Source organism: Brachyistius frenatus, unplaced genomic scaffold (genome assembly GCF_029030835.1).
Source record: "Brachyistius frenatus isolate BFR_SWC_R1_liver_20210118 unplaced genomic scaffold, ASM2903083v1 Contig_106, whole genome shotgun sequence".
Lineage (NCBI taxonomy): Eukaryota > Metazoa > Chordata > Actinopteri > Embiotocidae > Brachyistius > Brachyistius frenatus.
Window position 1 is genome coordinate 624,491 of NW_027210705.1, and position 25,343 is coordinate 649,833.

General features: G+C 43.9%; 1 protein-coding gene across 3 annotated transcripts; it reads left to right on the plus strand.

The window, feature by feature from the left end:
• The first annotated feature begins 1,870 nt into the window (after window positions 1-1,870).
• ndp (norrin cystine knot growth factor NDP) lies at window positions 1,871-25,343 on the plus strand. Of its 3 annotated transcripts, XM_069712078.1 has the most exons (4): window positions 1,871-2,275; window positions 2,513-2,596; window positions 17,290-17,781; window positions 22,349-25,343. In XM_069712078.1, exons 3-4 carry the CDS (start codon window positions 17,566-17,568, stop codon window positions 22,571-22,573), a joined length of 441 nt encoding a protein of 146 aa, XP_069568179.1. In that variant the 5' UTR covers window positions 1,871-2,275; window positions 2,513-2,596; window positions 17,290-17,565; the 3' UTR covers window positions 22,574-25,343. The 3 variants fall into 3 exon arrangements, with proteins under 3 accessions (XP_069568179.1, XP_069568178.1, XP_069568177.1); XM_069712077.1 differs by having other exon boundaries at window positions 1,871-2,596; XM_069712076.1 differs by lacking the exons at window positions 1,871-2,275; window positions 2,513-2,596 and adding an exon at window positions 2,948-3,369.

The following is a 25,343-nucleotide window of genomic DNA, read 5'->3' on the forward strand; positions in this document are numbered from 1 at the left end:
TTCCTGCGCTCGACGTTATCCCTTCATTCTGAGCACTTGTACTGGCTAGCTGTGTTTCCCCCTGAACTCCATAACCAGACCTGGTACGCTCATCAAACATCCGTTTTCTTTGGCAGCGGCTGTGACATTACTTTACCTGGTCAAGAACAGACAAAGTTATTCTACACCAGCTGTAAATTACAACTATGGGACTATTCTTGTCAGATGTTTGGCTCCCAGTGGAGGCCATTTCTGAGGCAAACACGGCTGTTTTTGTGTTGCACACCGGTCCTCATAAATCTATTAAAATTATAGCCCTCTTTCATTTTTTTCATGTAGCTGAAAATAATGCTGAAAATCAGCCTTCCAAATGAAGACTGAATATGTCTGTGCACCATCAGTCACCCTACAGCTTTCTCACAGATAATACAAACCGGCTTGAAAGAGGCTTTCCTACACAGAGGGAGAGAACCGAGAGCTTCAGCTGGACAACTGACAGAGATAGATATGTAACTCCTCACATTGTTTTACAATAATATCACCTGAAAGTGTTGGACAAAGATAAACACGGCTGGTGGCAGGACACCAAAGGTCAGTGGATATGTGACTCAGGTGTGATGGAGCTGCAATGTGACCCTGCCCTGCTAATCCGGCTCTGATGGGGAGATGACTCATGTCACGTCAGGTCCAGTCACAGCTCGTGCTCTTAGGGACAGCGGGATCAGACTGCCTACAGCCAAGGTGGGACTCGATCAAGACAGGGACAACTGTCACATCACACTCTTAATAGTCAATGGATTATACACTGATGTAAGAAAGGTGCAACCTGACCTGCGGCCTAATCACAGCAGTGAACAGCCACGGGGTCCAAAATGCTCAGCAGGCAGTCACACATCACTAAAATGGACCAGAACAATGGAGGGAGAGAGGATTTAATCATAATCTTTAAAGTGCGGGTTACCTGTCAACAGCTGTCTCTTAGCAACAACATCACCTTGCCTTTTATTAATGTCCACACTCTCGTCACAGAGAGTTTTTACAAGTTGTTGGGAAGCTGCTTTTGCTGTGCCTTGTCATCTCAGTGGATCCCCTGCTTTTTGCTCAATGTCTTCTTGGGTCTGTCCTCCGCTCTCTATTTCTCACCCCACCCTCCTCTCCCCGCATATGGGATTCACATTTGGCTTCAGTGCACATTTTCTTAATGTGATATTATGATACATTATCTGAAGCCATTTATTCGCTGTCACCACCTCTCATGTGGACGCTGGGCTGAGTAAGCCAAAGGAGAGGCGGTCAGATGCTGTCCAGGTGAGTTATGAGCGTTTCATTTGACACTGTTCGCAGCGGGGATCATTTACAATACCTGAAAGTGTAATCAAAATACAAACTGTGCTTACGTGGGTCTCCTGCTCTCTGTCTCTCCAGGAGCCTGTTGGTGGTGGATATGTTTTCACCCTCTCCTGCTGTGGCTGTAAATCGCCCCTGTCGAAAGTGTGTGTGTGTGTGTGTGTGTGTGTGTGTGTGTGTGTGTGTGTGTGTGTGTGTGTGTGTGTGTGTGTGTGTGTGTGTGTGTGTGTGTGTGTGTGTATGCATGTGTGAGGAAACAGAAGGTGAGAAATCTGGGGGTCAGTCGAGGTCTTTCAGGTAATTGCGCTTCTTAAACTTTTGACCCACTAAGCCCTACTTAGTGTGGTGCAGCTTGCTCCCCTTATTTCCCCCGAGAGTTTTGACTCTGCATACCAGGACGTGTGTGTGTGTAGGTTTGTGTGCGATACAATGAGTATCTGAACACATGTTGGCAGCCTCACACAGTCCATGTTATTCTTTTTCACCTTTTTTGGCATTACAGACATTGTTATTCTCATACTGTTTGATTGCCCTTTTCTGACTTAACCAGACTATGAATAATACACCAGTTTGTCTGCATGTTTGATCTCTAACCTGCTCTGTGTGAAACATATTGAAAAAATGTATCATCTCCAGTAAGGCACTAGATAATGGGTCTGGCTGTATCTTCTTTTCCTCAGATTTGTCCCCCACAGATCTATGAGAGGTTTGGTATCACTTCCAGTTTCTACTGTCACATCATTCCTTAAAGTGAACTTAGGGACTTAGGACTCTCTGGCCTCATTATTAGCTTTCCATTCATATAGTTTATCCCTTTTATATTTCCACAATGTATCTTCATATGGAGCCATTAGAGAATGATGGATGAGGTTGTTCCAGTTTGGGTCCACTCTGTGCTCGGCCGTATTAATCTGTTCCAAACATAGAAGCCTTCCAGCACCATAAAACGGTGAAGTATACTGTTAAAAATATCCTCCATGTGACTTTAACTAGCCACAATAATTGACCCACTGGGTCCTGTATCTGTTTAAAAACTGATGAGTAAAGTACCTTGTGTTGGGACAATTAACTCTAATCATTTTGAACATTTGAAAAAGTGTCATGATGAGTAAAGATGAACATGCTTTTACTTTGTGTTTTTATTATGACATATTCAACATGCAAATACTACATATGTTGCCTGCAGGTGAAGGATATCTCGGCGTTGCAGCATCGAGTACATGAAGTGATCCTCCAACACAGAGGGTCCCATCAGGAGAAGGCTGCTGAGGTGAGTTATTTAGCTCCTCTTCAACTTCTCAGCCCCCACCCCTCGTGTCATGGTAGGAGAAAGCGCGTGAAGAGCAAGGGGCCACAAGGGCCAGTTGTTTTTAAATAAACTAAATCTGCTAACAGTTTTATAACCCTGACCTCGTAAAAGTGGCTGCAGCTTTTGGTCAGCTCTCTCCTGATGGGGCAATCAGAGCCGTCCAGGCCTGGAATTCCCATTTGCCGTCACGGAGCGTGTTGGTGCGTCAGCTGGTGTGTTTTGCGAGAGAGAAAGGGAGAAAAGGGCGTGTGATATATGATTGCTGTGTCACGATCCACATGTGACGAGCGTCCTCACAGGCAGAGCATCGAGGCGGCTCTCCCTCTTTCTGCTGATTTCCCTGTTGAAGAAAAGTGCAGGAGTGTGTGTGTGTGTGTGTGTGTGTGTGTGTGTGTGTGTGTGTGTGTGTGTGTGTGTGTGTGTGTGTGTGTGTGTGTGTGTGTGTGTGAAGGGGACAGAGGAGAGAGAGAGAAACAGAGAGAAACAGAGAGGTGAGAGAGAGAGAGAGAGAGAGAGAGAGAGAGAAACAGAGAGAGGAGGTGAGAGAGAGAGAGAGAGACAGTGAGGGAGGAGAGAGTAGAGCTCAGACAATCAGTGTGTGTGAGAGAGAGGTAGAAAGAAGAGGAGAGAGGAGCTGGCTGAGAAACAATAGTTGGACAACAAATCCGGTGTTGCATTCAGGATCTGAGCCTCTCTGGATAACTCTGCTGTCTGTCTGCTGCCGGCCACTGAAGGTAAGACCACCAGCCTGGATGTCACACCTCTGGATCAGCACACCTACAGCTACAAAGGGATCCTGTCTTCCTATTTTCATACCAAGTACACTGAAAATATGTTCTACCAAAACCTGTATTTACATTCTGGCAGATTAGATTACCACTAATCTGCTGCAGCCTGGTTCTGAGACGATATGATGCACGTTTGTTTTACATTTTCTTCCACAGCTGTACAAGCATCATACATAGCCTCACTCACACGGAGTTTGAGTGACACTTCTGCTCACTTTTTTTCCGTTGCACATCTTTGAGCTCAGGTGCACATTCCTCTTTTATTGCAGGTCTTTGCGATCCACGAGTCCAGAAACTGCAAGTGGTTGTGATTAGGACGCAGTGTGACATGATGTGTAATAGGAGGAAACATGTTTGTGTTGGCACCGGTGGGTTTGCTAATCAGGCACTGACAGCGAGGCTGGAAGAATAGTGGAGCTCGCAGGGCTTGTAAGGAGGGTGTGTGTGTGTGTGTGTGTGTGTGTGTGTGTGTGTGCAGGAGGTTAATGGTGGTGTGAATAACTTTTGGATATGTCTGAATATGTGTTTTACAGGTGTGTGCGTTTATGTCTGTGAGTGGATGATTGACTTGGCCTGTTCTGTTGGACCCTGAGGCTGCTTGGCTTATGCTAGAAGGAGATGATGACAGATATAATAGACTCTGTGGTAGGTAGGAGGAGGAGATGAGCTACCACTTCCATTTCACTGAGAACGAGAGGCGTGTGTGTGTGTGTGTGTGTGTGTGTGTGTGTGTGTGTGTGTGTGTGTGTGTGTGTGTGTGTGTGTGTGTGTGTGTGTGTGTGTGTGTGTGTGTGTGTGTGTGTGTGTGTGTGTGTTTGAGAAAGAGCGAGGGAAATGGTGTTTAAATGAAAAATGAAGTGACTACAAAGGACTGGAGGATAATGAGACGGGTAAGAGAAAGAGCCTAAGTGGGAGGAAAAACATGTGAGAAAGAGACCCTACGGAGGACAGGCAGAGCCAGGGAAGGACACGATAAATAGGAGAAACAGAATGAAACTGAGATGTGTGAGAGAGGTGGAGAAGAAGAGGGCTGGAGGAGGTGAGAGTGAGAGAGTCTGACACGAGAGGAAAAGAGAAAGAGACTGTGATGCAAACATCCCTCCAGAAATCACTTCCGATGACACCAGATGAGAAACAGTTTGCACAGTGAGAATGTTTTTTTTTATTTTATTTTTATTTCTCTTGATCAGTTGCACCCTCAACCTAAAAAAAAAAAAAAAAAAATCACCTTTAACCCACCGGAGCGGAGAAAGGCAAAGAAGAGGAGTAGGAGGTGTGTTTGAAACGTTGCATATTCATCCAGGTGCAGATAGACAGCAATGCTCAGGCAGAGTGGTTGGTGTTTGTGTCTGAACTCTCATGTTTCATATTCTCACACATGCATGCAGACACACACACACACACACACACACACACACACACACACACACACACACACACACACACACACACACACACACACACACACACACACACACACACACACACACACTGGGGCCCATTGTGCGTGTATTTATTTGGACAGTGTTGAAGCTGCGATAGGCAGTTCACAATGTCTCACTGCCGCAGGAATGCGCTTCTGACAAATGGATGCTCTGCACGAACCGCAGGCCATTGAGAGGATCCTTAACGCCACCCTGCCAGACAAGCATGTGACAGATATCTGCTGCCTGAAGAAACCTGGTCCAACGCGATAAAACAAACACGCCTACGACTCCTTTCGATTGCTTTTTTTTTTTTTTTTCAAAGGCGCCTCAGGCTTGGAGCTGAATGGAGGATTGATCTAGTTTCATGCGCTGCATTTAGCCTGCAGCTCCCAACATTCCCACTGTTTTGTCTTTCTTTCTGATGAGGATGGAGGGAACGGAGGAGGTGGATTTAGGATTTGAGGTGCATGAGTGTTGACCCAGGAAGATTAGGGGTTATTTTGTAATCAAAACGCACACTGAGCAGCTCCTAAACTCTGACACACGGAAAAATAGCCAGGAAGAAATGGAAAACTGGGAATATTCACACAGATATGTCCTCTTTGTCTTCTCTTTCTGTTTCCGTGTCTCCACTGTTTCTGAGAAACCTAAATTGTAAAGCTAACATGAGCTTAGCTGCGGCTCACATGGCTGCCTGTCATTGGCTGCACACCGCTCTCAAATCCACACTGTTTGTCTTATCTTTACTGGGGGGGATATATTTAGTGAGGAGCTTAGCTTTTAGGAGGTTGGCACGTGGGGAGGGTAAGAGCGGGCGAGGGTGTGTGTGTGTGTGTGTGTGTGAATGTGTGTGTGAGAGAGGAAGAGGAAGTTGTGTGTGTGTGTGTGTGTGTGTGTGTGTGTGTGTGTGTGTGTGTGTGTGTGTGTGTGTGTGTGTGTGTGTGTGTGTGTGTGTGTGTGTGTGTGTGTGTGTTTTGGGAGCTGGCGTCAGTAGACGGTGGAAGAGCTTGGCACTCCGCATGCCAAACTGTGTGTGTATGTGTGTACGTATACAGTATGTGTGTGTGTGTGTGTGTGTGTGTGTGTGTGTGTGTGTGTGTGTGTGTGTGTGTGTGTGTGTGTGTGTGTGTGTGTGTGTGTGTGACTGGAGGACAGGTCTGTGGTTCTGTACACCACCCCACCCCCCACCCTTCCCCTCTTTTGCTGCCGTCAGGAATCTGCCCTTTAGTTTATTAAAAGCTGGTGAAACAATGGAGGGGGTGAGGTTTGGGATGAGGGCAGGTGGGGAGGTGAATAGAAAATCATGACGTAAACTGTGAGCACGGTGCAGGGCTGGAGCCAATCAGAGAGGAGTGCAATGATGTAGCTGAACAGCAGAAGAGAGGAACAGATAGAGGTATTCATGATGGCTCAAAAAATGACTCTTCCCCCACTCTGCCTGTCATTTCGCTCTAATTCTCCTGTTCTCCGGCGTCCTTTGATGCACCTGTTTTGTCAGCGTGGCAGCTCCATAACCGAGTTGCCCATCGCCACTGCAGACAGGCCCATCTCTGGACAACAACTGTGTACTCAGCTGCCAGCTGGCCTGGGTGATAAAGCAGAGGATCCCTCTGAAGATCTGGCTCCTCAGCTTGGCCCATGTGCCATCGCACACACCAGCATCCCAGCAATGTCTGGAGCCCCACAGCAGCAGCACAACATCCACGAGCGTACCAGCCCCTGTGTACTGTATACGCATTCATTATGTGTGTGGGTTTATGTGTGAGAGAACAAAGACCTATAAGTGAGGTGGGCAGGGGATATTTATACATGCACCCCACTGGTAAGAACAAAAGAACTGAGAAATTATGTTGTACACAACATATGGCTGGTACAGTATGGAGGCTTCATGGTGTCACTTTTCATAAGATTTGGAGATAATGCCATTGTTTCACTTGTACCTGTTGAACAAATCTCCATTGTGGCTTTTTTGCACCTCAAATCTTTTGGCTGTTCCTTCAGTGTATTTCTGAAGCCATTACAGCAGTGGATAGTAGTTATTTTATTATTGATTATTCTGTGTTATATTTAATTAAACTGGTTAATCATTTGGTTTGTAAATTGTCTGAGTAATAAAGTGACTACAGCTATGAAGATTGATCAGAAAGTTCAGAGACTGTTCTTGTCTCCGTTGGGGCGCAGCACAATAATTTGTACGTTACCGCTGGTTTGAGCACATTTGCGATTTCCCCACAGACTGGAGCAGAGATGGCACCTCTACTCAGAAAATCAGCAACAGAGACCTTTGAAATGCTTCAAATAATCCCAAATCTTTTAGTAATGAAGCAGTGAGTCAAGAGCAGCGAAACGTCACGGTCTAAGACCGAGGATGCAGCGTCAGGTCAGGAGCATCCAGGTGGGTTTGTGCACTGTGAATTCGTCCCCCAGGGTCAGACTGTCAACAGTGACTTCTACTGTGTGTTCAGAGGCGTCTGAAGGAAAACAGTCGACACAAACAACCCGAACGGTGGCACGATTGCACTTTGGTTCTCCAACATGCCAACACGCCCGCTCGCGCTGCGTTGAAAACAGGCGAGTTTCTCACATGCAACAATCGTCGCTCCCCACCACCCCTACTAACCACATTTGGCTCTGTGCGACTTCTTTCTTTCTACTATCGGCTCGACGGTGTCCTGTGCATGGTGAAATAACAAATGTGCACATATTCTAATACTCCATGTAACTTAGGTTCTGATGTTGCTCAAGCAACTTTTACATTTCATTTAGCTGACGCTTTTATCCAAAGCGACTTACAATAAGTGCATTTCAACCATGAGGGTACAAAACCCAGAACAAGAATCAAGAAAGTACAATTTTCTTCAAGAAAGCCAAACTACAAAGTGCTATAAGTAAGTGCCATTTTTAACCCTACTAACGTGCTACTTTTTTTTTTTTTTTTCCCTATTCAAGGTGAAGTCTGAAGAGGTGTGTTATTAGTTTGCGGTGGAAGATGTTCAGACTTTCTGCTGTCCTGATGTCGTTGGGGAGCTCATTCCTCCATTTAGGAGCAAACAGTCGTGATTTTGTAGAGTGTTTAGCTCAGTGAGGAGCAACAAGCTGATTGGTAGAAGCAGAGCGGAGGGAGCGGGCTGGGATGTAGGGTTGGACCATGTCCTGGATGTAGACTGGACCTGATCTGTTCACAGCACCGTACGCAAGTACCAATGTTTGGAAACGGATGCGGGCAGCTACTAGTAACCAGTGAAGGGAGCAGATGAGGAGGTGGGAGGAGAGGAGGAGGAGGAGCAGCGGAGTAGTGTGAGTGAATTTAGGATGTTAAAGACCAATCGAGCTGCTGCATTTTGGATGAGCTGCAGAGGTTGGATGGCACTAACAGGTAGACCTGACAGGAGGGAGTTACAGTAGTGTAGATGTGAGATGACCAGAACCTGGACCAGAGCCTGGACCAGAACCTGGATCAGAACCTGGACCAGAGCCTGGACCAGAACCTTCCCCGCCTTCTGAGTGAGAAGAGGACGTATTCTCCTGTCCTCCTGATGTTGTTGTAGCATGTATCTACAGGAACGTGTTGTTGCAGTAATGTTGGCAACTTAACTTGTAATACTTAGTCATGAAAGTTTCTGCTCCATTCATACACAGCAGGAGCAGACACATAACTTTTTGATTGACTCTTGTATGGTAAAGTGAAGTCTTCTTATTGTTTGTTGTATCCGACCAACAGCCCAAAACCTGAAGATATTCACATCACAGGCACAGCTTCCATTTGAGCACCAAAGAATGACACAAGCAATTAATTCATTCTGTTGATTAATTTGATGATGCTGATCAACTTATTCATTGGTCAACTAATTATTTCTGCATTAGGAGAATTGTTTATTTGACTTTTTCCACATTTACTGCCTTTTAAATGGTCCCACCTTCACAGTGGTGGAAGAACTGTTCAGATTCATTGCTTATGTTAAAGTAGCAGTAACACATTATAAAAATACTCTAATACTAATCAAATAATTTGCTATATACAGCTACATCTATATCTATATATATATATATATATATATATATATATATATGTAAACACGCACACTTCGACATGTCTGCCACTGTACCGTGTGAGGGAGGGGGCAGCATCTTTCCTACTAGAGTGCGGTGGCACTGAGGTACAAAACATGTCATCAAAAACGAGCAGTCCTGAAGTGCAAAGCGCATATTCAAAAAGAAAATGCAAAAACTCCCCAAAAACCTGTGGTCCTGAGGTGCAAAACACAAACACAAAAAGAAAACACAACCATAAAAATGAGCAGCCCTGAAGTGCACAACGCAAATACAAAAATAAAAAACACAACAACAAACACTTACAATCCCGAAAAGCAAATCGCGAATACAAGAACAAACCAACACAACAACATTAAGGAGGAGTCTGAAGTGCAACTTGCAGCCCAAAAATTACGGAAATAGCGTCATCAGCTGTTCCGTCAACTTTAGCTCCGTTTCCAGAGGATTTCAGGCAGCAGCACCGAGATGGGAAAGCAGCTGTTGCATCAGCTGTTGCTGATGCACCGATCCCTCGTTGTATGCCACTTCTTTACCACCGATAGATGTGCCGAAAGCAAAAATGAAAGCTGGCCGTAGTCAACGGAGATAATGTTAGCCGAGCCTCCATAGACACTCGGACCAATCAATGACAGAAATTCCGTCACCAAAACGGCTAAAACTTGTATTGATTTTGACACGTTGGCTTTATTAGTAAACATGATCTCACATCACAACAGATAAAACTCCATGTTGCAGAACATTAACATTAACCATGACATCATATTCATTATTAACCATAGATACAAGGATGGATGAATAATTTCCGACTGCTGCGCGTTTCCTTTTTGTATGTATGTGTTTTGCACTTCAGGACTGCTCGTTTTTGTTGTTGCGTTTTCTTTTTGTTGTTGTGTTTTGCACCTCAGTGCCACTGTACCAGAGCCTATAGAGACATCACAATGTCTTCAGTCCTTAAGCTTGGAATCACCAGTCTCATAACTCCCAAAATCCACAAGCTTCAAACTAGAAGGGTCGCGGTATGTAAAGAGGGGTTGCAGTTATGTGGTTAGGTTCCCCAGATGTTCTGAACCCGGTCTGGGTTTGGGTGCAGATACTGGGCCCGTCTTAAATGATCTGCCCCTTAGCAACCCAGCTAAAGTTAGATCTACAAAAATGAAGTGGAATTTGCTTAATTTGATTTGCTCTATGACAGATGATATGTTCTTTAATAAGCAGTAAATGCAGATGTAGAGATAGGTCTGAGGTTACATATGATGTATGCCGTGTAATAGTTTCATCTGCCTCTGGGCCTCCTGCATTGGCTCTCTAATTAGTTTTTGAGTACCGGGAATTCCATATCGGTTGCTTAAAGAGGAAAGGAGATTGCTTGGGATTTTTGGGGTTGTCGTGCCAAATTATTGAAGTTGCAATTTGTCTGAGGCAGTGGACATATTCGGAGGAATGCTTCTTACCTGGGAAGCCAAGACGGATGGATGTTTGAGTGGAACGTGGAGCTGAAAGTTTGACTGTTTGCTAAATGATCGTCTGAGCATAGTTTAGCAGGGATGTCAGGTCTGTCGACCTTTGGATTTCTCCACATGTTGAAGTAATGTAAATGGGCCTGTAGTTATTACAATGATACTTTCCATTTATGGTTTAAATGCTAAGCATTTAAGGAATTTGGAGGGTGCTGTCTGTTTCATGTATCTTATGAGATGCAAATGTTGGCATGTCACACTAGCTTACTCAACAAAGCCAAGGAGCACAGTCTTTACCAACTACATTAGTTTCGGAGTTGCAGGATGTTCTCCAGTAAAATCAGTTATTTCCAATGTTTAAAGAGTTAAAAAAAAAAAAAAAAAAGAAGTGGCAGACCTCCCACTGTTGCTGTAAACTGCACGTACGGATAGTTTTTTTTAGTTGTGTTTAATAGAGTCTCGCCTCTATGAGCCAAGTGTCTCGGCCTTTAATGGCATATTTGCACATAAATCCACCTCAAAGCCCCCACTCCACCCCTCCCCTCCCCTCTAATAATGAACTACGAGTTTTGGACTTGCTTCAGATCTGGCAAGGTTGTGTTAGCTAATACAAGATGTCTGCCTTCTTCCACTGACTTCTGCAGATGCAACAACAGTTTAAGCCACTGTTTTCTCCTGTACTCCGTGCACACTATTCCCACTCCACTGAGCTCTGAACATGGCTGGATGGATGTCAGGGCCGAGGCTTTAGCATGACAGAACTCAGAACCTGCACTGTAAGTTGATGTACCTAAAACCCTGACCTCCTGTTTCCTGTCCACATCACGCTTCATTTGTCAAAGTAAAATGTATCTGAATGTGTTTTAACACAGATAAGATGTCTCTGCATTCCCCTCAAAAAAGGTCCATCACCTCATCAAATGGAAATTTTGACTTTGCTGCTGGTGGAGGTTTACTGGTTGGAGTCTGGCCTCGCAGCACTTTTTCTCCACCAGTCATCGAGTGCAGTTGTTTACTTTAATGGAGCTGAAATTTCACGGGTAATTCAGAACGAATGACTTTCTGTATTTTGTGAAGCTCTGCTGCCAACATAGTCAGGTTTTGTAATGAAAATAGTGAGGACCCAAGGTGTCACGGTGAGTCTGGATCCAACACTCCTCCCAAATATAATGACTGCAGATCGGACCTCAGCAGTACAACAGAGTGGTACAAGTGCTTGGAGTTGCTTGATCACAGGGATACACAAGGAGGGGATGGACAAGGAGCGTTTACAGAGACTGGATTTGGCTGAAAGTAGGTTGGCACAGAGGGGAATTGTTTTGTAATTACATCAGAAAGACAAACTAGAGTGGATGATGGGGTTGATTCCAAACGACAGATCCAGGAAAGACGCGGATCGTAGTGGTTTTGAGTTTTCGGGTCATTCTATCGCAGAAGTCTCCAACTCGACGCTCACAAGCTACCAGTAGCTCGTTACTTGTTTCTGAGAAGCTTGCTGAAGGTTCCAACAATATGCAGTGTTTCGCATACCAAGACTAGCTTTGGCGGACCACCCAAGTATATTTCAGCATTTTGTATTTATTTATTTTTTAACCTGCCTGAGAGAATGACACGATCAACGTGATTGATTAACGAGTGGACAGTCTTCCCTCATTCGCTTCACCTGTGTCTGCTGCACATGGTGTCAGTGCAGCAGAGGTTAAGCTCCGCCCTAAATTGGGACACAGAGATCAGAGGACAGAAACGGCAATGTGCCTAGAAAACACAGCAGAGACTCTCACACTGAGCCGGAAAGAAACGGGTGCTAATAGTTTAAGGAAATGACATAAATACAATATTTTGGGTTGGGCCAGATCTATGAAGCGAGTGTCTGTCACTGAGAAGGTCACAGATCAAAGTCACACCGCTGGTCGGCAGAATGCCGTATCTTTTCAAATTAAAAGCATACAGAAAAAACATGCACATGCTGTTAAACAGTTGTGATACAAAATGTGTGTTGAGTATCAGTTTGTTTTTGTTCACATGAAATAAGCTTATTCAGCTGGTTTGGGTGGAGCTCAGCCATGTGAATAAATGTTACTAAATATAGGAGTAGATCTCAGACAGCTTCATTTCTTTCAAAGTAGCCCGGTTCTACAAGATAAGATGACTCTTGAGGCTCTACAAATCTGAGCAGGACTGGTGAGGGTGAGCTGAAGGAGAGAAGACCACGCAGGCCTTTCAACTGCTCCAAACCTCCTGACCTTGTTCATTCGTGCTTCAACCTACAGCACAGACAACCAGCACAGACAGGCTTGAAGGCAGACAGGCATCACACACGTCCATAAGTTTGCAGTCACAGCGCAGTAATGAACTTCCTCACTCAGATTTGTTCTCAATACATTATCCTAAAAGCCCCAATTATCTGAGCCAGCTGCCAGTCATAGCTATGTATTGATATCACCAGCTTTCAGAGCTTTAGCACGAGTAGCCAAAAGAGACAGTAATTATGATGTGTAGTCACCTTGTAGTGAGGGATGTCCCTGCTTGCATAGCAATGCAGTTAGAGCAGGGCTGTGTCAGCTGGCTGCATAACAGGCAGATGACAATCAATAGACAATCATCTCTCTGCTGCACATAAAAAGGTATTATGGTGGGAAAGTCTGATGAGCTCAGCTAATTGTTAATGAGAGAGAACAGAGCTGGCTCGAGACCAATTCGAAGATTTGGGGTAAAATAACGTTTCTTTGGCTTGGCTTGGTATTTACAAGGCGTATCACTCCTGTCATTATCTGTGTTTGCTTGACTTCATGGTAAGGCCACCACCTGTTGTCTGTTTAACAAAAACACATGTTCGAAGGGGGAATTGTGATTTATGAGGCAATGCTGAAGAGGTTTTTCTTCTGTGACCATAAATACAGTTACATTGTCATGTTTGATCTGAATGGATTTAACATGTTTTCACTTTATTAAATCCATTCACAGGGTTTTTAAGATGCTGCAGTCACATGTGCTTTTTGCTCATCCATACAAAGCAGGAGAATCATCCAGCTAACATTTGTGTATTGACACACCCAATGAATACAGTGTGCATCAACATTAGGATTCAGTTTTAGATTTGTCTTTAGCTAGCTGGTGAAATCTAATATTAACATTCCTCTGAACTCTGTTTTGTTCTCCACCACTGTCTGGGGGAAGTATGGGACTCTAGCTGCTAAATACACCACAGGTTCAACAGCTGTTTGCTTTTGTTACTGGACAGGTTGTGAAAAGTGGCTTTTTAGAGCTTTTTTCTAAAAACAACAACCTGCTGTGCCTGAAAACTATGATGTGAGGATCTAAGAACTTAAAGTTGTGTGCCAGAAAACCAAAATAATGAGCTGAAAGAAGTTAAAACTTTCTATGGAGTACAGGGGAGCAGCAGAGTCCCCTAATTTTGGAGGTTTTGCACTCTGAGCAAACCCTTTTCCTATTACACACAGTCATTTGATCAAGAGTTATTATGAAATGAAATTACTATGATGATTGAAGCAACTTTAACAGAAAGATGTGGACACCATGTCTTCTCAGATAGTGTGGCATGAGCAGTAGCAGCTTCATCTGTGTCTCCAAAGACACAGATTTGGGGCGGCACGGTGGTGCAGTGGTTAGCACTGTCACCTCACAGCAAAAAAGGTTCCGGGTTCGAATCCGGTCCTGGGCCTTTCTGTGCGGAGTTTGCATGTTCTCCCTGTGTTTGCGTGGGTTCTCTCCGGGTTCTGCAGCATCTCCCCCCTGAGAGCCCCCCTGCTGTAGTGAAGAAATTTCCCCTCGGGGATTAATAAAGTGTATAAAAAAAATTAAAAAAAAATCAAAGGTGGCGTTCAGGTACAGTGTGAAAAGTAGATTGCCTGCACAATTGTACTTGTGTTTGTAAAACACAAAAAAATAGAGTTGAACCTGTTACAGATACATGTGTCTAACACATGGAACATGTCATCCATTATGCATGTCATGAGCAACACAAAAAAGTGTCTACATTTTTTTCATAGAAAACAAAACAAATTACTTTGGTTTCATGGTGTGCCCAGATGCTGCTTCTTCAGAAAAGTTGAACTGACTCAGAAACCTGGGGCACCTTACTTTTTTTTTTGTTGGAGTACTGATTGTTCTCTGGTTCATATAATGAAGCGATCCTTTGCTGTGTGCACCGCACCCCACCGGGCGCATCCAGGGTGGTAGGGGAGTCAGTGGAGGCCCAACAGCAGATTGTTGCCCTTAGTGCTCCCTTACAAGTTGATCCGGCCATGCCTTCAAGGTTAGTTCGGTGAGGTGGAGGGAAACATCTTGTAACAGCTGTATATCTGTATGAATCGTATCCTCATAGGGGCTAATCTGAATGACATGCCTCAACTTTCCTGCTTCATTATGTCTTGTCATCTTATACACTGGCTCGATCCTAATGGAGTGTGTAATGTCTAAGACAAGCCCACAAACGATGCTGATAGTGATACTTCAGAAGAGATGGGGATAACAGTGGTCGTTGTAATGTTCGGCCAGGTACGGCTGGCAGGGCCGGAGGTGCTGATGGGTGCTGGCTCTCTGAGGCAGCCTGCAGCTCCGAGAGGCCGGGGCCGCCAGCTATGTAAACCCTGCAGCACATGTTCGACGGGCCAAAGAAACATCTCGGGGAGTATTTATTTTAACGGGCCAAATGATACTTCGCCTTCTCTCATGAGGAATGTTAAGGTTAAATGATTCCCCTTAGAAAGAAAAACACTGGGGCTGGAGTGTGTGTGTGTGGGGGGTGGGAGGAGGAGGGGGGGTACAGCTGAAGTAAAGGCTTGGTTTCAGTACAAATCAGGAAATCAGTTGTTCAGCGATGAAGCATTAGGAAGCATTGTGTGTGTTTATTTATTTTTTCGCTTTTAGATCATTTCCTCTGCTTTCATTCTGCCAAATGTTCCTGCTCTGACTTTGTATGCACCCACTGTTCATGCATATCTACGACATTATTAGATTCATCAGGTTATAATCTCAATATTGACCAAATATTAATGCACCCCACAAACTAGTTATTCTATGAACATTAGCAGTCAAATACTTTACACACAGTATGTCTTACCTACTGACAAAGCTAATGTTAGCGAATGTATGATCTATTTAGGGTGAGGACTAATAATTAATACCTTCTGACACTTGATCAAACTATCAAAGATGTCACCGGGAAATTAATAACTTGCATTACCAAATTTGTGCCAGTAGCATCAAACTGCATGACAAAACCATCTTTGTTTTCATCTAATATTTCCCTCTTAATCTATAGTGCAGAGCAGAGCAGCCCGGTTTGGCCCACACCTTCTTTTTTTTGGCCCACAAGCTCCGGCTTATTCTCCTTGTTCTTAAGTGCTGTAAAATCCAAACCGTAATTGCTTTAAACAGTAAATGTTTTGTAGCTAAAAAGTACATAATAGGAGTTTTGCATCAATGTACGGCGCAGTGCTGTTAAACTTCCCTTTTTTTTTTAAATAGCATTGGTCTTATCTGCAAAGAATGATGGTATTGTCTCTGTGCTGTTAGTGTGTCCTACATCACTGACTCTGGGCTGCCAGTCAAGATAAGAGATTGAGGCAGTAGCTCATTGAGAAGAGAACATTTAGAAAAATATGCAAAATGACCGTTTTTGACAACAATTTCTGCAAAATAATAAAAAAAAATTTTAAAAGTATTACACAGGATAAAAAGAAGTGTTTCAATTATTCAAAAATTATATTTTAGATTTAGAATGTTAATTTTCTGTCAAATGAAATCCATTATAATAAAATGGCATTTGACATAACAAAAACATGAATTTGGGCACCTCTGCTATAGTGCATTAGTAATAAGAGTAAAAAAACCACATATTTCCATATATCCACTTATGAATAAAACCAAGCAGCATGTAGATTTCTAAAGGACGAGCAGGTAAGTTGCTGTGTTTAGTAAGTTTGAAAGTTCTGCTTCAGCTTCTGATGTCACCGTGACATCCTGTTTACATTTTGATCAAAGACTACAGATGTTTCTTACACCACAATTTACGCTTTATTAAAGTTATAATGGTGCAAACGAATTCAGTAAATCACTTGTTTAAATCCAACAGTCACATTTTTGGGGAGTCAGATGTCAGCTGGAGAACAGCCTCAGCAGCTATGTGCATGACCTCTGTAGTTTCAACCTGACCTTTGACGCACAAGTATAAATCAAGCGTTCGTAATTAGGAAGAAATATTTGCACAAACGAAGTAAGAATTTATGAGTAGATGGTTTAAACCACTCCAGTAATCAACACACAGACCAGGCTAACAGTAATTTTAAAAACGTCCATAGAGCTGTCATTACGCTCCTTTCTCACCTCATGACCCGGCATGTACACACACCTCCCACTAATTCACAACACATTGCCTTTTAGTGAAGCTGCCTCGGCCAGCACCAAGCTCCCTCTTAACACAAACCCTATTGTCAGGAGGACTATAAAACCATAAAAAAAACGTAAATACACATGAAAATATGCTGCGGGACTGGCAAAGGGTTTGCAGTCATGAGAGGGCTTGTTGGGAGTGATTTGTTTTAATGAAAAAGTCATTCTCGGGGAGAGGAAAGGGCCTAGCTGCGGGCTGTTTGTGCATGGCTTAAGTTTCTCCTGTGTAATAAAAGCACCAGGAGTTGTGCGTCTACATGTGTGTTCAGTGTGTGGGTGTACCGTCGAGTAAAGGAGGCAAAAGAGGCAGCCGGCTTTGGAGACGCACACAAACAGTCAAATACTGACAAGAAGTAAAAAAAAAAAGAAAAGCTGTCTGGAGAGGTTGTTTTATTGACTACACACACCTCGTAGTAGTATCACTAATAGACAAAATATACAACCGACGTATTGCTTCTCTTCTTGTCTCTGCTCGTGTCTCCACTGAAGCCTTCCTGTTTGTCTTCTTCTTCCAGACTGTGATGGATTAAGACGCTGGGGGATGGAGCGGCCTGATGAAGTAACCCTCCTGCTACCGTTCTCCCTGCAGCTCGCTGACTTTGAACCTCTACTGAACTAGCAGGAACAGAAGAGAAGCAACAATCCTCCACTGTGAGACTCTATAAATCAGCCTGGGCGAGAAACGGACAGAAGTGTGAGTGAGACAGCGAGAAAGACAAGAAGACACAGAGGTTAACAGCAACGACGGGACGCGTCGGACATCCCGTCGACAGCCTCAGGGTGGCCCAGTCATGAAACCCTCAATCTCTGTGGGCCCCCCCTCAGGCCTCCTGCTGGTCCTGATGTGCTGCCCCCTGCTGGGCTTGATCCAGTCTACCAGCAGCAGCAGCAGCAGCAAGGCCGGCGATAACGGACACCCGCACCTGGGGGACACGGACCCCGAGCGCTGCATGAGGCACCACTTTGTAGAGACCATCACACACCCCATTTATAAATGCAACTCCAAGGTAAAGAAAAAAAAACACACAAGCACACGCTGTAAGCCAACCTACCGCACTGCAGTCACGCACTCTTATAAAGTTGTTAAAACTAACAGTTTCAGGCCACCTGACAAATGAAATCATTTGTTACAAACATCAGGGAAGCAGTTCGGTCCAAATTAAACCTCAGAGACACAAAGAAAACCCCAAAGCAAAAGAAAATAATAATCCTCCAAGAGTGATTTCCTTCACACATTTCTTTCTCTACTAATTGTTGCCTCTTGAAATCTTTCTCCATTTGTTCACTCTGTCGTTCCTTCCCTCTTTTCTAACATCTAAATCTTCCCCTCATTTAGACAAGTCACACTTTACTTTTCAGGGAGTGTGTGTGTGTGTGTGTGTGTGTGTGTGTGTGTGTGTGTGTGTGTGTGTGTGTGTGTGTGTGTGTGTGTGTGTGTGTGTGTGCGCGGTGCTGGACACCGGCCATGCTGCAGACGTATTCTGCACCTCAGCTGGGACTGAGTTTTGGCTGAGGTGGACATCTCCGTGTCAGCCGGCTCTCTGCTGCCTCTGCCAGAGGTTAAAGGAAGAGAGATGGGCTGGAGAAGTGAGTAACGACGTGGAGATGCAGAGCTCATTCTAAAGTTTCACGCAATTTGAAAACTTCATGTAAAGAGACTGATGATCCGCTGCCCAGCACGTGAATGCCATTGTAGAAAAGGTGCCGTCAGGTTTCTCTCCTTCCTTTTGTCGTGCACCAGTGCAGTTGTTCTGCGAGCGTGAGTGATCTGTTCTTTGGTCTTTTTTTAATATTCAGACTCTGAGTGCATCGAGCAGGTGGTCAAACCACAACTCAGCTCAGGCGAGGCAGGAGAGACAGGGCTGAACACACTCACAGCATGAGCCGGGCTCTCTGTTACAGAACACAGAGAGCAGACCGGAGGCCCGGCTGAGCGACCGTTTTACACCTCAGCCTGCACACAAAATCCACCTGCACCATGACTGCTCACTGCGTGTGTGTGAGAATGTAAATGAATGTATTTAAAGAGGACTTATGAACATATCTCTACCATTGTAGATATATATTCACACACATTTTACACATAAACTTCAGTTTACATATCACAAGGAGTTGAGCTCCACCTGTGAAAACAGTATGATGTCTTTTGTGGCTCTGAGGGGAGAAATAAACTAAACCTGGGGATTTCATCGTGGTTATCTTGGCTCTGCGTTTGAGTCTTCAAATTCAAAAGAAATAGGGTTGGGTTCCGTTTTGAATGTCGTTCCCGGTCACTAAAACAGCACATTTTGTTAAGTTCAGACGCTAAAAAAAGCTTTAATCGAATCTTGTTATTTTTTATCAGCAGAAAAAAGTATTGATAGCATTTATAACTGGTGCTGCTGGCTGCTCTGTCCAGTTAACCTGACTGACCTCAGCAGCAGCTCACTAATGGTCATTTCTTAATGGCTCCACTAAAACTTCAGTCTGCTGGTTAATGTGCTGTCTTCAAGCTGCTGACTGTACTCCGCCGTGGGACGTTGACTAAAGAGAGTCATGTCATATTAAACTCCCACTTCAACTTTTTATGCATCAAATCAATATTTGGAGCTGGTTATGGTCAGAGCTGTGAATCAGGACTTCATTTTTCTGGGAATATTCACAAATTATGAGCGATGTGTCCTCCTTTTAGTCAGCAGGTGTCACTGAGTATTGCCATGGAAACAAAGGTTTCAATTCAGAGTTTTAGTTTCTTTAGGCTTAAAATAAGTCAATGAAACCATCCTATTTCCAATAGACTCATGTAAGAATAGATGTTCAGCTTGTTTAACAAAATATATGGTTTTCATGTTGTGGTTATTTACGGTACAACTTTATTCATAACTTGAGGGTCTGTGCATTAAGGCAGTATCTGTTTGCAGAAATAGACTATCATATTCATAAATATATTTTCATTACTGTATAATCACCTAATCATGTCTACATAGGGAGCAGGTCCTCTCCCACCGTCATGTTCCTACAGTAGCCCAAAAGAGACGAACTAAACTCTGACTCCACAGAGGACCTTCATATTTCTCCCAACCACCGAGGTTTCTCTTACACACTGGGAGGAGGAGGTGAGGGGGTTCAGATAGTTGCAGTCTGCAACCTCTAAACTCTACACACTGCTCCTTTAATGACATTCAAAGGTCTTCAGGTTTAAAAAGTGGATCTGACGCTGGATTCATTCTATAAACTGCCACCAAACTCAAAGTTATGAGGATTTGAGAGGCGAGGTCTAATTAATGATACCAATGTGTCAGCTTTGTTTCTAACTGTGGTCTTTGTGCACCGGCATACTGACAGGTTTGTAGGAGAATAAGAGCGGAATCAGCTACTACAGCTACAGGTAGAGGGCTGCACACAGAGACAGTTAGAGGGGCATTTTACAGAACAAGTGCCGTGGAGTCAGTCGTGTGGTCTGAGCAATCACTCATCCAAAAGAACACAAAAAACGAAAAGCTTTGAAGGTTGCTTTTCAATCACCGCAGCATTTACAGGAGGTTTCATGTATCAAAAAAATGCCTTTTCTATTATTTCCCATCAGGAATCTCTGAAAAAACAAATAAACATAAACCCTAAACCCATAAGCCTGTTGTTCTTCTGTATGGTTAAGATATGATGGAAGAAGGATTCAGAGTTGTAGAAATGTTGAATTTTTTGACGGACAAAAATTCCTTCTATCAGCAGATGGAGTTTGTTCAGAAGCGCTCATGACATTTAAACCTGCTCCTTTTTTCTTTTGTTCTTGTCAAACTTAATTTAAAAGGTTAAGAATGAGAGTTGAAACTGAATATTACTTCCACTATTGAGTCATCAATCAGTTGTTTAGTCGATAAAATGTCAGAACAAAGTAGAGCCCACCGTGACATCGTCAAATGGCTGTTCTGACCAACCAACTTTCTAAAAGCTCAAAGCAGATTCAAACATTTTTTAAAAACAGGAAACAGAGGATGTCGGGTGTTTGAACTTTGTAACTAACTCAAGCCACTGACTCATCAAAATAGCCTGGGATTGATTTTTTGACAAATGTTTTGTTGTTGCAGTAAAAACTGACCACCAATCTGAAAGTATCAACGGACGACATGTGTCACCTTCGCCTTCCATCATTTACAGAGATCTGAGCTCCGTGACGGGACGTTGATCACCACAATGTGATGTGGGAGCCACAGCTGACTTTACAGCTGTAATTTATATTGGACAGCTATATTTGCTTGCTACTGAACAGATTCAAATGTTTGCATCCAAAACACATGGATCATTTATAAAATGTGTTTTTGTTACTAATTTAACTGACAGTTTATACAAAGCTACTGGACTTTTCTGTTAATCATCGTGTTTCCAGTTTCTCACAACAATAAAAAATAATCCTCAAATTAATCCATAATGGACTATAATCCTGATTTTACATTTATGCATCAGTGATAATAATCTACTGATGGAATATATAACTGTATTACAGCTTGCTGGACGTTCTACTGTAATGAAACACTCACTTTTAATACTGAGTAGATATTCTTGATTGTATTTACAAACTTTTACTCAAGTAACAGTGTTTTTACAGTGCTCAATCTGAATACCTCAGCACTGCTTCTTTAGAGCCCCACTTTATCACTAGCTTAGTGAAGCCACATGAAGAGGTGAATGGTAATATGTGTGTGTGCGTGCGAGTGTGTGTGTGTGTGTGTGTGTGTGTGTGTGTGTGTGTGTGTGTGTGTGTGTGTGTGTGTGTGTGTGTGTGTGTGTGTGTGTGTGTGTGTGTGTGTGTGTTTTAATGTCGCTGGTCATGAATGAAAGGAGGAGCAGACAGAGAGGAGGCCAGCAGAGGAGGGAGGAGAGGGTTTGATAGCCGGATCCCCAGCCAGGACAAAGACAAATGGTCTTAAAGTGGCGACAACACTCCTAATGTGTGTGTGTGTGTGTGTGTGTGTGTGTGTGTGTGTGTGTGTGTGTGTGTGTGTGTGTGTGTGTGTGTGTGTGTGTGTGTGTGTGTGTGTGTGTGTGTGTGTGTGCGTGCGCGTCACCCTGCCATAGCCCCAGACAGGCTCTTGTCAGAGTGGGCACACAGGTGGCGACACGCAGCAGCTGACAGAAGGACATGACACAGGAGTCTGTTTAGGGAGGCGACAGGAATGTAGTGACACACAGAGGAATGGCAGTCAGACGGTCACAACACTAATCAGGCCAGAGCTTTGTATGTACATGCATGTGTTGGAGCTGACTGATCGAACTTGGGGAAAGCTTGACAGAGATTCTCGTGGACAATCTTTTACGAACGGCTGCGTGACCCTGAGCTCTGAGCTGCAGCAGGTGAAGGAATGTGCGACTGCTCCCGCTGCTATCTCTCATTTTGCAGGTGCAAGGCCGAGGCTGGGAGGCTTAGGAGACATTCGCACCCCAAACAGGCCACTCGCTTTTAGACCAACACTGCCTCATTGTACTCCGGGAGCCTTTTCCTCATCCCTGACACAGCCTGAAGGTCAAGGAAAACCCACGTAAAGGACTTATCTGTTTTTTATTAACTCTTTTCCTTCTCTGCTGCGCGCTGTCTTCCAGATGGTGTTGCTGGCGCGCTGCGAGGGCCACTGCAGCCATACGACCCGCTCCGACCCCCTCATCTCCTTCAGCTCGGTGCTCAAACAGCCCTTCAAGAGCACCTGCTCCTGCTGCCGGCCGCACACCTCCAAGCTGAAGGCGGTGAGGCTGCGCTGCGCCGGCGGGACTCGCATTACGGCCACCTACAGATACATCCTAGCCTGCAACTGTGAGGAGTGCAGCTGAGCAGGCGGCGGCTCCCTCCCACACTCTCGAGACTCTCAAGATCCGTCATTATTCTTGGCCTCGGACCTTAACTCTTAAGCTGTCCAGGGCGTTTTGGTTGATCATTGGTTTAGAAAATTGCACCAGAGATGCTTGTTGTTAACTGGAGAGTGATAGTTTGGTGCAATCAGATCACCCTCACGTGGGCCTTCAAACTGACCTGCAGCCCCTGGGGCTCAGATAGAACATATTATACCCTCACCATTATGCGCAGTCAATCAGTAGAAACCATTCAAAGCATATTTCTCCAGCTCACAAGGCCAGACACCACAAACTGCTGCTCCCACGGGCCAATCGGAGACCCTCTACACTGCAGAGACACACGACACTCATTACAGGTCTCCGTCATTCATAACACACATGCTCACAAACCACAGTATAAGAGCTCATTACCAATATCTGTAACAGCCTTCTCGCAACTCCATAAAAGCCCCACCACGCTCTCGACAACAAAACAAGATGCTTCGTTACGAAGAGGACGCAGCTCGGTGAGGAGCGGTGGGTCCACAGGAACTGTGGTGGATCTGCGAAGGAGCATTGGCAACGCGCTCACTCACCCAATAACATTTTACACACTCCCTGCAGACTTTCATCTAGCTGTGTAAAACATGAGCGAGGCTGACAGGAGAGCTCATCCAGTGAACAATAAAAGAGAAGTAGAGGAGCGTGGAAAAGGAGCCCCCGGGGTTGAAAAGACGACCGAGGATGGAGGTTTGATCAGCCTCGGGGTGGTGGTGGTGCGGACTGTCAATAAAGTTTGAATCTTTGTGACGGTCCTATCAACATCGTTGGAACAGCAGCTACCATCATGCTGGACTGATAAAACTGCCTGTCATGTATTGTTACCAATGACATGTCCAGTGTTTTGACTTGGAGGAAAGATGCTCGTCAAAACAGCTCTATGATGCTCTGCACACGTCTGTAAAGCCGGCGTACATTTCCCTCCTCGTCCACCACGATGAATACAGAACTCTAAACTCAATATAATTCATTTTCTGTGTGTGTGTGTGTGTGTGTGTGTGTGTGTGTGTGTGTGTGTGTGTGTGTGTGTGTGTGTGTGTGTGTGTGTGTGTGTGTGTGTGTGTGTGTCTGTGTGTGTGTCTGTGTGTGTATGTTTGTCAGGCTCAAACTTATTGGCCTCCAGAACTTGTGGTTGGTTTATCTGAATTTAAAGTGTCTCATTGTTCAAGCTGTGGTTTTTCTATCATTAAAACTCCAGTTTCAAACCACAACGAATTCAGAGCATACCTTCAGAATTGGAATAGTTAAATGAAGGATTTTTGGAAGCAAAGAAAGACATGAATATTTTGAATTTTTTTAAGCAGCTGAATACCCACCTTTGAAAAGTAACCCCGTCTGAATACTAAAGGTGCTCTGCAGAGTTTCATGGTAAACACACACAAGTTGTCTTTCCTGCCACACATTACGGCCACCTATCAATCAGTGGCGTGACCAAGGCTGTCGGCAGGCATGCGTTAGCTGTGCGTCTGCACAAAACTAACAAACCAAAAGCTGCTTCGGGGCGCTACTAAAACTCCACAGGCTACCTTTAATGTTCAAATTTGGATAGCACTGAATATAATACTCAAACATTTTATTTTGAAATGTAAATGAAAAGTTTTACACACTCAGAAACTTGATGAAGTTTTTTCTGAGGTTTAACACATTAATAAGTGTGCAGCAGTCATGCCCAGTTCACACGTTTACAGTATTTAAATTCAGGTAAGGTAAAAAAAAAAATCACTTTGCTTTGAATTAGACTGGACTGTATAAGGACGACGCATCGCCACTTCCTCCCACTGAAGGAACCTGAAGCTCAGATATAAGACATACAGACACCTCCCCTGGTGAGTCTGTGTGAAAGTGACCCTTGTAGGTGAAACCTACATGCAAGCCAAAATGACTGTTATGTCAACACTCACTGTACACTTTTCATTTTCTTCAAAAGAAGGTGTACATAGCTACATATTAAATATTGTTCCCCTTTAGACTGGTTGTCCTCTTAGCTTGGTTGGTAGGTTATAACATTAATGTGCTAATTAAAGGTTCAATGTGTACATTTCGGGGAATCCATTGGCAGAAATGGAACATGACATTCATAATGATGTTTTCTCATGTTTCTACAGCACCCCATAAGGGACAAACCAAACACGAACACTATAGAGAGCCTCCACACTTTAAAGGGGCTTTTAGTTGGTCTCAATCTGAAACCTCACTGCTGGATGCCACTAATTCCTTAAAAAATGCTCCTTTAAATTAGCCTTCAAAACACAAACGTAACTCACTGAATTTACGGTACCATAGTAATGGTACGAAATGTTCTGATTGTAGTTGTGAAAACTTTATTCAGCTCGAAAACAGCGGTAGGAAAATGAATGGTGAACAGTGAGGCTTATTTAAAAAGTGAAATTAGAAATAATAACCCTGGATTACATGCATCCCTCATGAAGGATATTTAAAATCCACTGCAGAAGCTTTAAAAACCTGATGTACAGAGACATGGTTACAGAATGTAAATTCATTTAATGCTCAGCTATAAGTAGTATACTAATGAGGCGTGATCTCATGGAAATGTTCTGGGTTATCATGACTGTAGGTATTCAGTAGTGGTTAAAATTCACAGTTAGGCAAACAGGTACCATAAAAGAAACATAGAATTATCTTGGTGTTTCTTTGCTTCCATAAAGCTTTACATCATAATACCTTTGACATCAGCTTCTAGTTTAGATTC